Source organism: Polypterus senegalus, chromosome 15 (genome assembly GCF_016835505.1).
Source record: "Polypterus senegalus isolate Bchr_013 chromosome 15, ASM1683550v1, whole genome shotgun sequence".
Taxonomy (NCBI): Eukaryota; Metazoa; Chordata; class Cladistia; order Polypteriformes; family Polypteridae; genus Polypterus; species Polypterus senegalus.
The window spans coordinates 34,476,718-34,490,990 of record NC_053168.1 but is presented as its reverse complement, the minus strand read 5'-3'; the positions used below and the strand labels follow the sequence as shown (position 1 = coordinate 34,490,990).

At 36.4% G+C, this 14,273-nt stretch overlaps 1 protein-coding gene across 1 annotated transcript in view; it reads left to right on the top strand.

The window, feature by feature from the left end:
• The window catches only part of tg (thyroglobulin), a 337,489-nt gene that overhangs the window by 96,626 nt on the left and 226,590 nt on the right, over positions 1–14,273 (top strand). The window contains exons 30-31 of the mRNA XM_039737577.1: positions 2,268–2,441; positions 7,436–7,547. Of these exons, the coding sequence (XP_039593511.1) occupies positions 2,268–2,441; positions 7,436–7,547 (286 nt within the window). The remainder of the gene's footprint in view (positions 1–2,267; positions 2,442–7,435; positions 7,548–14,273) is intronic.

Here is a 14,273-nt window from a genome sequence, read left to right as displayed (position 1 = left end):
TGCAGTTGTCTGTAGATGTCTGCTTGGGTTTTCCTATGGGTATTCTGGTTTTCCTCTCACATGCATGTTTATGTTAATTGGCTACCTCAAACTGTCCTATTGTTAGTGGACATGGGCATGTATCTCAGTGGGCCCTGAAGTGGACTTAAGTGCATACAGTGCTGTTTTGTACCTTGTGTAAAATGCTGCCCTGATCAGATAATTCAATCTTATGTACACCTATATGAGTTAATCATTAATTAATTATTTAAAATAAATAAGCAATGTTTTAAATGCAGAATTCAGGATAATTATGCCCCTTCTATGTATGAAACGCAGATCTTGTCCTAAGACCATGGAAAGCATCTGCAGTGTTTTGTTGGGGTGGGAGGGCTGGAGTACACAGAGATTGCTGTAAGATTCCCTATTATTAAAAAAAACAGCACCAGAAGTGTGATTAGTATCGGGAAAAGCTATAACGAAGATGAAAAAATCACTCATAGTTGATTTAAAATAGATATGAATTGCAACAATATTATGGACTTATAGTCTACCAACAAGACACTATTAATGTTACTAATTAATTTTATTCACTCAGGCCATACTTAATACCCTGTCTTTCTATTATATTTTCCCTACCCAAATGGGTAACTGGTGTGTGACATTTCATTTTGTTTTCTTGATGCCTCGCTATTCTGATGAGACAGAGTCATTAGGTCTGTTGTGAGTGGAGAGATAATAATATGAATTTGAATTACAGTCAGTGCCAGACAACATCAAAACTGGTTGGGAGCATGCGCTGATAGCGCGTTTCCACACCCACTGTCGAGTGTAGCAGGTGACACCTCGGCACCACACTGGAACAGTGTAAGGTTTTTTACAGTGGCTGGAGTGCCAACCCTGCCACCAACCCTCAAGTTTTCCCTGTAGTTGGAGGACCAGCTTGCAGGGTCGGATGCAGATTAACCTCATACCCAGGAAAAAGCAATTGCAGGTTAAAGGCATTGCTTAAGGGCTCAATGGAATAGAGTCACTTCTGGCATTTATGGGATTGGAACCAGCAACTTTCCAATTGCAGATGCAGATCCCTAGTCTCAGAGCACCACTCCAAAACTGGGAGTTCAAAAATATATTGAGTAACCAGAGAAATGGAGTAAACCAAAAATCAAAGTTGATGGCAAAGAATAGATCGAAACTGAGATGAACCTAGAACTTGGCTTACTTTGAATTGGAACTAAATAACACTGAAGATTGTTTCTTATTTTTTTATCCAATTGAATGATATATTCTGAATTTGCGCTGCAACCCTATTTATACCAGAGGTTCCAGTGATGTTAGAGGAGACATAAGATAATTACAAATCATTCCTAACATGTTTAAAACACAAAAACCTACAGAAAGTAATGTGTACTATGATTACAACAGTATATTGCATAATATACTTGTTTTTGCTTTTTCATTATTTTTCTTATCATGCATGCTACATAAGATGCATAACAGTGAGTGATGATTGATAATATCTAGTTGGTAACTACAAGCAAGAGAGAATGACATTTGCTCTTTGAAAAAATATAATGAAGTCTAATCAGTTCAGATTTGTTGGCACGTGTATGGAGTACAATGATGTTCTCATACGCATGCTTGACCAACACACATCATGCACCATCTTCCAGCACAGCAAGCCTTGCTTAGTTGGTTTTAAACAATATAACAACTAAGAATACAACAAGCTAAAAGTAGCTCAGGCACAGCCACAGGTAGTCTCTGGCTCTGCGGTTCATGAATTAAAAGTGGAGATGGGGTCGGTCTTAGCAGAACTGGGTTCAAAGCAGGATGCAACTTTCAATAGGATGAAAGTCTAATGTGGAGCACACTTACAAACACACACACACACTGCCTCATTTCTAGATCATAGTCAATTTAACATGGACATCTTTAGGATATGAAAAACTGGAGTGCCTAGAGAAAAGTCAGACAGACACAGATAGGTAGTCTGAATTCAGCGCAAGCAGAGATCCACCATGGAAGCGATTCTGTGTTTGTGGAGAAATGAAATAGCAACATGTTCAAATGCATAGTATGTTTTAATAAGAAGGAGAAATTTGCCTTTGATTAAAAATATATCCTACATATGATGCATCCAAATAAAGCTTCTTGTCTCTGGAGAAGCTATAGGGGATTTGTCAATGACCAGCGTGTTCAGTAAAGCTATGATCTAAAATTTGTATAGTTGACGGGGAAGCCTTTCTTGCCAAATACGTTTACTATATTTTTCACTTTTTCCCTAGGCTGTGAAGAAGAAGACTTCTGTAAATTAGTAGATCTTCAAGACAGTGACCCTTCCTATTTCACTTGTACTTTGTATCCGGACACTCAGGTCTGTGGTTCATACAGTAAATCCTCCCGGGAGTCCTGCAGGCCCGTACTTCCTTCCCAACCACAAACAACTTACAACAAGAAATGTGAGTTGCAAAAAACATTTTTAAATTGAAATTACATCTTATGAAAATAATTAGTTGGAATACAGCAGGCAAAAACAAATGTGTTACTGCTACCATTTGTTTTTTACCCAGCATGAGTGAGAATGTATGCGAGTGGCTCTGAAATGTGCGCTGTATAGATTCAAAGATACACTAGACTTAGTTAACTAAAATAATTTAACATCATTTGTGTTTAAAGAAGACCTATAAACAGAAAAGAGTGAATAATACAAAATAATTCAACACATTAACTGTCTAGAGCTAAGCTTTTTTTTCTCTCATAAGAGTTGCTGTGGTCATTATATTTCTTTCTCTGCCTCTTCTTTTCAACTTACACTGTGTGTGAACAGTTTTCTTTCATCTGCTGAGCTTAAATAATCCTTTGACTTTGTATGTGTAGTATCTGGAGGCTATAATGTATGGTGTTACATATAGGAAATACAAATAGTAGATTTGAATACACAATGTGAGTTCTGAAACTTGAAAGTACAGCTTATGAAAAGGATTAAGGAGTCATAATGGACTCATCACCATTAACCTCTTGGCAATGCTCTGAAGGTATTCAGAAGACTAACAGAATGTGAGGTTATATAGCACGGTGTATAGAGTACAAGTCAAAGAAGGTTCTGCTCAAGCTTTATAATGCACTGGTGAGGCCTTATCTGGAGTATTGTGTAGAGTTTTGGTCTCCAGGCTACAAAACGGACATAGTGGCAGTGGAAAAAGTCCAGAGAACAGCAACTAGGCTGATTCCTGGGCTATAGGGGATGAGTTTTAAAGGAAAGATTAAAAGAGCTTAGATATTTCAATTTAAGCAAAAGAAAATTAAGAAGGGACATGACTGAAGTGTTTAAAATTCTGAAGGCAATTAGTCCAGCCAATTGAGACTATTACTTTAAACTTTAAAATTTTTCTTCATAAAAAATTACAGGCAGATAGAATAAGTTACCAAGTATTGTGATAGACAGCAGGATTCTAAGGACATTCAAAACTTAGCTTGATGTTGTTTTGAAGGAAACCGGTCAATAGGATTGGAGAGCTTTGTTGGATTGAATGACCTGTTCTCATCAAAGTTTTTTCTAATACCCTAATGTTCTGTTATTAATAATGTGAACAAATAGATGGTGCCTTAATAAAAAGGTGGAGTGTGCTGTATGTATTGCCTATTCCTTTTATAAAATTAATTGGTTTGAGAAGAATGTTTTGAAAATGTATATTTCAGATGCCGTCATGTAAAAAAAAAGGTTTTTAAGCATCAGGTTATATCTGAGAATGATCCTCACCAGGTTCTGAAGTTCCAAGCCCTTGATTCTTTTCATTGTCCATCCATCCATTTTCTAACCCGCTGAATCCGAATACAGGGTCACGGGGTTCTTTTCATTGTTAGTAATTCAATTGTAGATTTGCTGGTCAGCTTAACATCACTGTCCTGTTGTATGCTCGAACTTCAGCCACAATTTAGCAGCTGGACAAATGGTGATCCAAGTTGCCGGAGCTAATGGCAATCCAATGTGTTTTGCTTTCACCAAACATGACTTTGTATAAAATGACAAAACAACTCTGTATTAGTGTCATCTATCCAAAGGATATCATATATGAAGTCTTTTCAGTTAAATGAGTCTTTTGACATTGAACCAGAGTGTGTCATGTTGTTTTTGGAGAGAAGTGGCTATCTCCTGGTTAACTTTTCAGAAGCAGACATTTCTTCACTATTTTTCTGATGGCAGAGTCATGAACTGTGACATTTAACTTAATGAAAGAGTCATGTACATCACTGGATGTATCTTGGGGTTCTCACTACATCAAACGGTCTGAGCACTGAAGAAATGTGCCACTTGTGAGAAGGTTGATAAAAGTCTTGAATGTTCTTGTAAATAATGCTTGTTGCTGTAGAAGGATAAAGCTCAGATTACTTTCAGCTAGCTTTACAACTCCTCTCAGATCGATGGGCTGCTTATTGGAAGTGTCCTTGGTATGGCGTACACACCAGCTTGAACACTCCAGATCAAAATGTCAAAGGTTCTGCTTGTCTATCTTGCTAATAACACTTCCTGGTCATCATTAGTCAAATGCACCTCATATGCATCATCTGGTTCTGGAATCACCTTCTTAACGGACTTTGATGCACTAGGAATTTATTTACATTTTCATTCATGGCGGCTGTAAATTGGTTTATTTTTAGTTATTTAAATAATAACAAAGTAAAATAAGCTACATGTGTTTACCAGAGATTCTAATTTTGGACTTGGTAAGGACCAGATGATTATTAGACATTTCCTGATATATAAACAATACAACTGAAAGAGAGTGGGCTTTATTTTACACATGGCTAAACACTGTACAAAATACTGTGCCTATTGATTTGCATATAGCTCTTTAGTAACTGACAAACGGCTATATATAGTATACCACTCTAATGCATTATCTACACATTTAAGACTTAATCTCTACACCTACTCTGCTTACTTTGCAGAAAAGGGAGCTTTAATTTAACAGGCAATTGACTGAGTTTAATAGCACTGTGGCAATCTAATGCCCAGCATGTAAATGCTGCATGCACATCTTTCGTTTTAACAAGGCACAGTGTAGTGTTATTGTGTGCACATACTCATTTTATTATTATGGCTACTTGTTTCCATTCATACCTGCAAGTTAATTTGCTCCCTTCTGCTTTAGTTCACATATTTTCTCATTTGCAATATACTGGTGTATTGAAGAAATAACGGTTAACGTTTCAAGAACGTCTGTCCAGATGTACAATTTTTTTTATTACTTCCAGTATGCAATTTTAAATGTCTGGGCTACAAACAATAATGCAGTAAACTGATGGAAACAGAGCCAATAGTCTTTTACATAACAGTTAGCTAGCAGGGAACCTTTTGAAGTGCCCAATTTGCATTCATTTTAACCTGTCATCTCAAAAGCATTTAAGCTTCTTGAACTCATTCCTTACCGTAACGTTAATCAGCTGTTGTTATATAACCTGTACATTTACTGACTCCCAACTTTCTATTCTCCCATGAGAGGATGACACAGTTCATCTGATGTTACTTGGAAGTCTACAATGTCAGTTTAGCTTGATTTCTTCATTGTCAGCCACCTTCTTGTGTGACTTGACTGTATGATGCATTACAAGGGGCTTCCCCAGTCCTCCTGATTTAAGGCTGGTATTACTTATATATTGATAAAAATATATTTTATGGAGTCCTAGCATTGCAATTATTTCATGTGACGCTTTACTTGATATATAGATTATGTTTTATAAAGCATCGTTCCATTATCATGTTAGCTTAAACCTGTCAAAGGCGCCTAACCTAGCAGAATTTGGTACTAAGTATGAAGGTAGCCCGGGTCAAGGTTGTCTACCACAGGGCACAGTCACGCTCACTCATACACTGGCTCAGTTTGGACTCCTTGATTAATGTAAGGTCTTTAGAGTGGCCAGAACATAAGTCACGCATACACTAAAAGAATATGCAAACATCATAAGGCCATTATTCAGGCTGGGATCTGAAGCTGTGAGGCAGCAGTAGTAACCAAACCACTGCATCACCGTGCCCCCTGTATTTTGTAAAATTAACTGTAGTTTCACAGAAATTATTCACCTGTCTACTTCATTTCAATGTTTCTTTAAACTTTAGAAAACTTGAGGAAATTTGTCTGAACTTTTGAGACCAAGAAGTTCTTTGTGACTCTAAAAACACAGTTCACACTAAGGTGATTTGTCATGTTCTTATAGTATTCTTAGACATCCTTAGTATAGTTTGATGCCTCTAGTATCAATGTAGGTACAATTTTGTCACATTAGTTTCCTCAAACAGATGAACTATAATAATGCAGTTAAAGGATTTGGAAAAACAGTCCAAAGGTACTTACCTGAAAAATAAGCAAATATTCTCCTTTCGAATTGTTGTGATTTATGACAGTCCTAAAACTTAGTGAGGCAGGTGCTTGATGACATCAATTGCAGATAATGTCCAATCCCTGAGATATTTTAAATAGTTTTATTCCTGACGGATATGAGGCCAATTTTAATGTTTTGCACATAAAAAAGAATATACAGTATGTTATGAATAACTGAATTCCATTTCTTGTCCGAGATATTAATTAAGAAGTCTCTTTCATATTAGTGCCTATGATCACCTTGAAGTGTGTAGCATAAAATTAATTATTTAAGTCTAGAAATACTGCTGTTATTCCACTTCTTATTACCCGACTGTGTTTGTATTGGTATTTGCCCCTAGTCTGTAATTTTGTTGAACACTGTGAATTAAAAAATATAAAACAGACCTTTTAATTCATGTGTAAGTGTCAATTGATAAATTACCACAATGAAACTTTAATTACTGCGGTGGGTTGGCACTCTGCCCAGGATTAGTTCCTGCCTTGTGCCCTGTGTTGGCTGGGATTGGCTCCAGCAGACCCCCATGACCCTGTATTCGGATTCAGCGGGTTAGAAAATGGATGGATGGATGAAACTTTAATTAATGCCAAAGCAAATACAGTTTATATTTCACATATGGCTAGGTCTGTTACTAACATGTGCTATTCTTCTTTTTGATTAAATACATGAATATTTCATTAATAGAATATTTCAAAATGTTCCTATAATTATGGAATTTGGATTGAATTTGCTTTTTAATATTTTTTATAAAAATGAATGCCAAATCAATTTTTAGTCTCATTCAAATTATACATGCAGTACAAATCTGTTTAGTTTTTTTAATTAAGTGAACTGCCCTTAGTCAAGATCTGTCAAAAAGAGTTATGCTAATATTTGTTTAAATGTGATTTTAAATTTCAGCTGTTTTGGTGTTAAAATTTTAATATACTGTAAGTTATAGGCAAAATAAATTCTACAAGTTGTGGTACTAGTTTGTATTTGTTAAGAGATTTTAAAACTGGATTATTTCTGATGTCTGATCCTTATTGATTTTAAAATAATAATTGTTTTACCCTTTTTTCTCTTTTTTCAGTGAGTCTAAAGGGAAGTGTTAAAAACTTCTACAGCCGTCTGCCTTTCAAAAAGCTAGTGGCATACTCAGTGCGACTTAGGATCAATCAGACTGGGAAGACTCTTTCTGAAGGGTATGCTGTTTTTCTTCTTTATTCAAGCAGGATGCATTTATTTGATTTTCCTACTTCAACAACTTCACTGCAGTTCTTCCAAATATGTGAGCGCAGCATTTGTTTTTTTAGGATATTTTGGAATGTGCGTTGCCTAGACTGAAAATTAAATTTATTTTTGTATTACCTAAGAAAATCAAATGGGAGAAGCAAGACGAGGTAGTTTCTGAAGCTGCTGTCTCATAGCTCCCAAGATTCAGTTCTAAGCCCAGTCATTGTTTAAATAAAGTTTGCATGTTCTTCTTGTTTAGTTGAGTTTCTTGTGTACTCCAGTTTCCATTGCTCAATTGTCCTGGATTGATTAAGTTTGTCTGTAAATGAAAGTATGTGCTCGGGTGGGGTGACCTCTAGGATTGGTTCTTACCCTGAACTTGATTCCACCTTAGACAATATTCAACTTGTCTTATCCTGAAATGAAAATGGTAAATTTCAAAAGTGGAGTAATGAGTAAATTAAATGAAATAAAGTAGATGGAAAATGAATGTATGGTGTAAGATCCATTTGTTAGTTATTTAGGTTATATTCAGTTGATGCAAGTATTTTCTTAGTTATGTTAAAATGTTTGCTAATATATAGTGCACAATCAGTGGGAAGTTCTATGTTAACCCCTACCAGCTAAATTGTGAATTGTATATTCTAATTATTTCTTTACATTCTGACTATGGACTAGTTCAGTTTATGATCTGTTGCAGTTGGTAAAGCATAGAGGGCAAACAGTATCAAACCTTACATCCTGAATGTATTGAACATACTGAGCTTACTGATGTATTAAAGTGAAGCCTATGTAAGTTTGCCATAGAAAAGTAACATCTTTTAGGTATAGAAAGTAACTGAAGTTTAACAGGAGAAAGCAAAGATTATAATGAAACAGAAGAAATCTTTCTTCCCTTTTTGCCTTTTATTCTGCATGTGTAATAACTTTCTTCTGAATTTTTGTCATTTGTTCCTTTTTTAAATTTTCACTATGCCTTTTTAAAATTAACTTTATTGGACTGAGAAATTTCCTTTGTTATGAGTTTGACTGATGCTAGATCCTGCTAAATAAATTGTTAGCTGAAAGTACTCAATATTAGCATGTCAGAGCGTGGATGTGTAGCATTGTTCATAATGGCATTCAGTTTTGTTCTAATTCTTTTCTTAAGGGGGTCCAGAGTGTGTCCCATAGCGTAACCTGCCCTTTTAATTAGCGTGTTGATTTGGTATGCCTCTCTGAAAGTGATGTTACCAGCTCAGCATACCACAGCGTAGATAAAAGCACTGGCCGTCACTGAGTTATACAATAGGTAGTGGATGTCTTTATTCACATTATTATTACTAGATTATATAAATTACATTCTTTTTCAAAGAATTTTTCAATATCATGTTTTTAAAAATTAAGTCTAATTGGCTGGCATATGGTGGCTGAAATAGTTTTTATAGACACCAGTTATACTGGGAGAATAAGACATAGTAAAGAACTCTTCCAAGTTCATATCAAAAATACTAAAACAATCTTTCACTAAACCCTAATCACAAACCAAAAATCAAAGTTAAAAAAAAAAAACAACGAAAAACACTAACAAAGAAGTCGCAAAAAAAAAATTCTAGAGTCAGTGAATTATTTAATCATTATGATCTACAGGTAATGCAGCAGTGAGGTTGTTTTTAGTGTAACATACTATAAATACTGTGGAAATAAATTGGAAATTGTTAACCTAAATATGTAAGTAATATAAAAATAATCAACCTGAAGAACCAGGTAGGAGGTAGCTTATCCATTTTTGCATCTTTAATATTTCTTCATGTAGGGGGATACTCTCCCTCACAGTGGCCTGTAATGGAGTGTCATAGAACAGACAGACAGTCATACTTATAGATAACTGACTTTGTATAACAGTGCCAAATTAATGCTTGCATATTCATCTGACATTTACTCTGACTGGTTAATTGGGTTTCACCATCTGAATATTTATTCTGATTGGTTAAAAGAAATGAGATTAATTCAGCAGAGAGCATAACCATCTTACATACCCCAAAATATAAGTCTCATTTCTACTATATCCTTGTCCCTACAATACAGTACTTTATGTGACATCTATCAAGTCTTACTGGGTACATGATAGTCGGCCAACTTCTTGAACCATTACCCAAAACCTTCTTGTTTGTTGTTGTTCACTTGACCTTTATTCGGTTTCTTGATATGCTTGATGAAGTTTTTGACATTTATTAGCCCTTTTATACTACTACTATGATTGATGCTATATTTTAATGTAGAAAGCATACCAAAACTTTTCCATTAATTAATAATTTCAATCCAATATTTATTTTGTATAATTTATATTTATTCCAATAAATTATTTCTAGATAAGTGACTTTGTGCTCCCCTTGCTTACATATGTTACGTTTATGGTTGCAAAGATAACATAACTTACCTAGTATGACTTTAAGCAGCAGCAGTAGTGAGTTGGTGCTGCAGAGGCCATTTGCTGTTTCAATAATTTGCATTGGTGATCTAATTTACTACCATTAATTGCTAAGAGTATAATAGGAACCTATACCAACTATACAAGTTTAAATTAACTATTTCAGTGCAAATGTTAAACAGTAAATTAATTAGTATTTGAGGTCAAACAGAATGTTTCTCTGTTTTAAGATATATAATTTTGCACATTTGCCAATGCTTTTTAATGGAGAGTTTTCAGAAATTTGAGAAATTTGTGCATTTACGATATCTCAACAAAAACTTAACTTCCATAACAAAATTTTTTGAAAAATAACTGCTGGCAAATGTCAACAAAATCTGCCCCTGGGAACCAAGTTGTTTCATGTGAACAGACCAAGAGACAGAAACACCAGTATGATGAGAACGGTCGATGCCTTTCACATTTTATATGAATGCACTTAACAATTAACTATATAGAACCGATTTATAAATCTAAAATCTGCTGTATTCTTTTATCCTATAAAAATACTGCTAGCTTCACATGTACCTATGCTCACAAGAATCAATGGATATACTAGGACTGTGGCGTGTAGTCTGCAAGGTTAGATTTGGTTTTTGTTAAAGGTTACTGGACATCAAAAGGAAGTGGCTGTTGGCATGTATTTGAAAGTACCTGCACCACTGAGCTGTGTAGAAGAAAAACACCAGATTTCAGCAAGTTATAAATGTGAGAAATAACATAGGAGTGTCTGGCCAGGCTTGTAAATATTTGTCATGGCTGCCAACAAAACATGCTGGCATTGGCAGTTTTTATGAAAAAGAATTCTGTGATCTCAGAATGTATTAAATTTTATTTTGAACACTTACTTCTTTTGCCAAATTCATTATTTCATTTAAATATATAGGTATATTTATATATTTACACAGAGCCATCAGCACCGTGTCTGTCTGCGGAGAGAGTGTTGACCTTGTCAAGAGGTTTACTTACCTCAGCAGTGACATTCATGTCTCTGGTGACTCTTCCTATGAAGTTGGTAGATGAGGTGTTGGAAAGGGGTGTGAGGTGCTCTTAATATCTTTGCAAAAGTAAGAAGGTCCAACTCTTTAGAGTCATGGTGCTTCCTGCCTTGCTATATGATTGTCAGACATGGATGATATCCACAGACCTGACAAGAAGACTGGACTCCTTTGGTACTGTGTCTGTTTGGAGAATTCTTGGGTACCGCTTGTTTGATATTGTGTCGAATGAGCGGTTGTTCATGGAGACCCGAACGAGGCACATTACTTGCATTGTGAGGGAGCGTCTGTTACGGCACTACGGCAAAATTCCTCAAGGGTGATCTGGCTTGCTGGCTTGTTGAGGACTGAAGTGGCTGGACCAGGCCAAAGGTACACCCATGTAACACCTGCCTTCAGCAGATAGAGGGTCATTTCCGAAGTGTGGGACTGGACTGCGTGTCTGCCTGGGGGGTTACCAACCAGGACCCTGAGCTGTTTCATCGTGTGGTGGGTGCGACAATGTGCTGTGTGTGTGTGTATATATATATATATATATATATATATATATATATATATATATATATAGTACAGGCCAAAAGTTTGGACACACCTCCTCATTCAATGTGTTTTCTTTATTTTCATGACCATTTACATTGGTAGATTCTCACTGAAGGCATCAAAACTATGAATGAACACATGTGGAGTTATGTACTTAACAAAAAAAGGTGGAATAACTGAAAACATGTTTTATATTCTAGTTTCTTCAAAATAGTCACCCTTTGCTCTGATTACTGCTTTGCACACTCTTGGCATTCTCTCGATGAGCTTCAACAGGTAGTCACCTGAAATAATAATGTGTTCATTCATAGTTTTGATGCCTTCAGTGAGAATCTACCAATGTAAATGGTCATGAAAATAAAGAAAACACATTGAATGAGGAGGTGTGTCCAAACTTTTGGCCTGTACTGTATATATAAACTACAAGGGGGCACCCCTGAGCCCCAAACAAGAAAAGCAACAGCACCCAGCACAACTTAAATCTAAAATCGATGATTTTATTTGACAGTAAACATCTTTCCAAATGAGCCTCCACGAGTCCAACACAAAAGTGCATACAATTAAAAAGTTGTTTTCTCCTTGCCTGCTGCCTCCCAGCTTTGACTTCCCAAGGTTATGTGGTTGGCTTCTTTTATATTGGTCCCAGAAATGCTTCTGGTATCGTAGACATAGGCCTCCAAAGCACTTCCATGTGATATTGAAACAAGGGCAATCTTCCTGTGGCAGCACCTTCTAAAGATCCTGACAGGGTTGCTTTTTAACACTCCAACTCCCATGCAGCCCTGCAGGAGTCCTAACTGGGACACTGACTGTGTGGGGGAATGAGCTTGTAGCCATGTTTTCTCATTTACTACATTATCTTCTCACCTTGACTTGGGATAAGGTTATGTGTATATATATATATATATATATATATATATATATATATATATATATATATATATATATATTTTAAAAGAACGAGTCTCAACACTTTCAAAAGGTTGGGGCAGCCACCCGTATATTATTCCTAGCTGCAAAGGATTATTTCGGTGACCGCGATGTTGTTTATTCGAGTTCCACACTGAACTGTTCGAGGTAGCCAAGATGGAGGCTTCAGTCTGGGTGGCGGAACAGGAAGTGACGTCAGTCTGGGTGGCAGGACAGGAAGTGACGTGAGGTCAGGTAGGTTTTCCCGAATTTGATCTGCTCGCCCCTAGTCACACGTATGTGACAATATATATATATATATATATATATATATATATATATATATATATATATATATATATATATATATACAGTGGAACCTCGGTTCCCGAACGTCTCGATACATGTACAACTCGGTTACGACCAAAACGTTAGCCAAACTTTTGCCTCGGTTCACGACCACACACTCGGTATACGAACAAGCCAGTTTCCCTTTTGGTTTGTACATGTTCAGTCTCTCCCTGTGCATTTCCTGTGCAGAGAGCAAGAGAGCGAGACACACACACACACACACACACACACAGGCAGCGTTGAGAGAGACAGATGCTCATTTAGACAAGCTAGATTAATTTTGGAACCAAGTGCTTTAGACTGATGAGACAAAATTTTGTTATTTGGTCATAACAAAAGCACTTTGCATGACTGAAGAAAACACTGCATTCCAAGATAAACACCCACTACCTACTGTCAAATTTGGTGGATGTTCCATCATGCTGAGGGGCTTTGTATCTAGTTCAGGGACTGAACTTGCTAAAGTCGAGGGTCGGATGAATTCAACCCAATATCAACAAATTCTTCAGGATAATGCTCAAGCATCATTCACAAAGTTGAAGTTATGCAGGGGTTGGATATTCCAACAAGACAATGACCCAAAACACAGTATGAAGTCTACAAAGGCATTCATGCAGAGAAAGTAGTACAATGTTCTGGAATGGCGTCACAGTCCACCAACTTGAATATCATCGAAAAAGTTGCTACCTTGAAAGCTCAGCCAATCACACTTTGCATTCCAAGCAAAGGGTAACTTTTGTCAATGCATTATTTCCTGGTACATTGATTACATTTATGCACACATCAGAGCTACAACAATGTAAGAGTCGGAAGAAAGTGCGTTGCTAGCACTGATCGGAGGCAAATTTCATTTCAAAAGACTACCCGATGAAAGCCTTGATAAAAGCGTGGTTTGGTGCAAACTGTGCAAAAATGAGTTTGCATACCACCGAGGCACTTCAACCTTACGGTTCCATCTAAATGCAAACATGTTACAGCGAGCACAGAAACTGTGTATGCTGTTAGCACTAACAGTACGGGTTCGAGTACCAACAGAAGGTGTCGGCAGCCCAAACCTCATGAAATGACTGGCTTCAGGACCAAAATTAGTAAGTCAACCTAGGTCAAACTTACAAATTCTCTTGCAAAATGCATTGCTTTGGACTGTAGACCACTAATAGTGGTGGAAGATAGGGGGTTAGAAAATGTGCTACAGTTAGCGTATTTCAAGTAAAATTCAACAGCTTTATGACATTGAAAAGCAAGCAAAATTAGATGCATTACAGAAAGCGGACTTTGTGGCTCTTACTGGAGCTCATTGGACTTCCGTGACCGTTAGTAATTCTAATTACATCTAATTACAAAATGTTCAATGATCACACTGTTTTAGCCTAATGTACAAAATAATTTTTGCTAAGGTTACTTAGAGTTTAAAGATTAGACTGGTCAAATTACCTTTTATGTTTCTG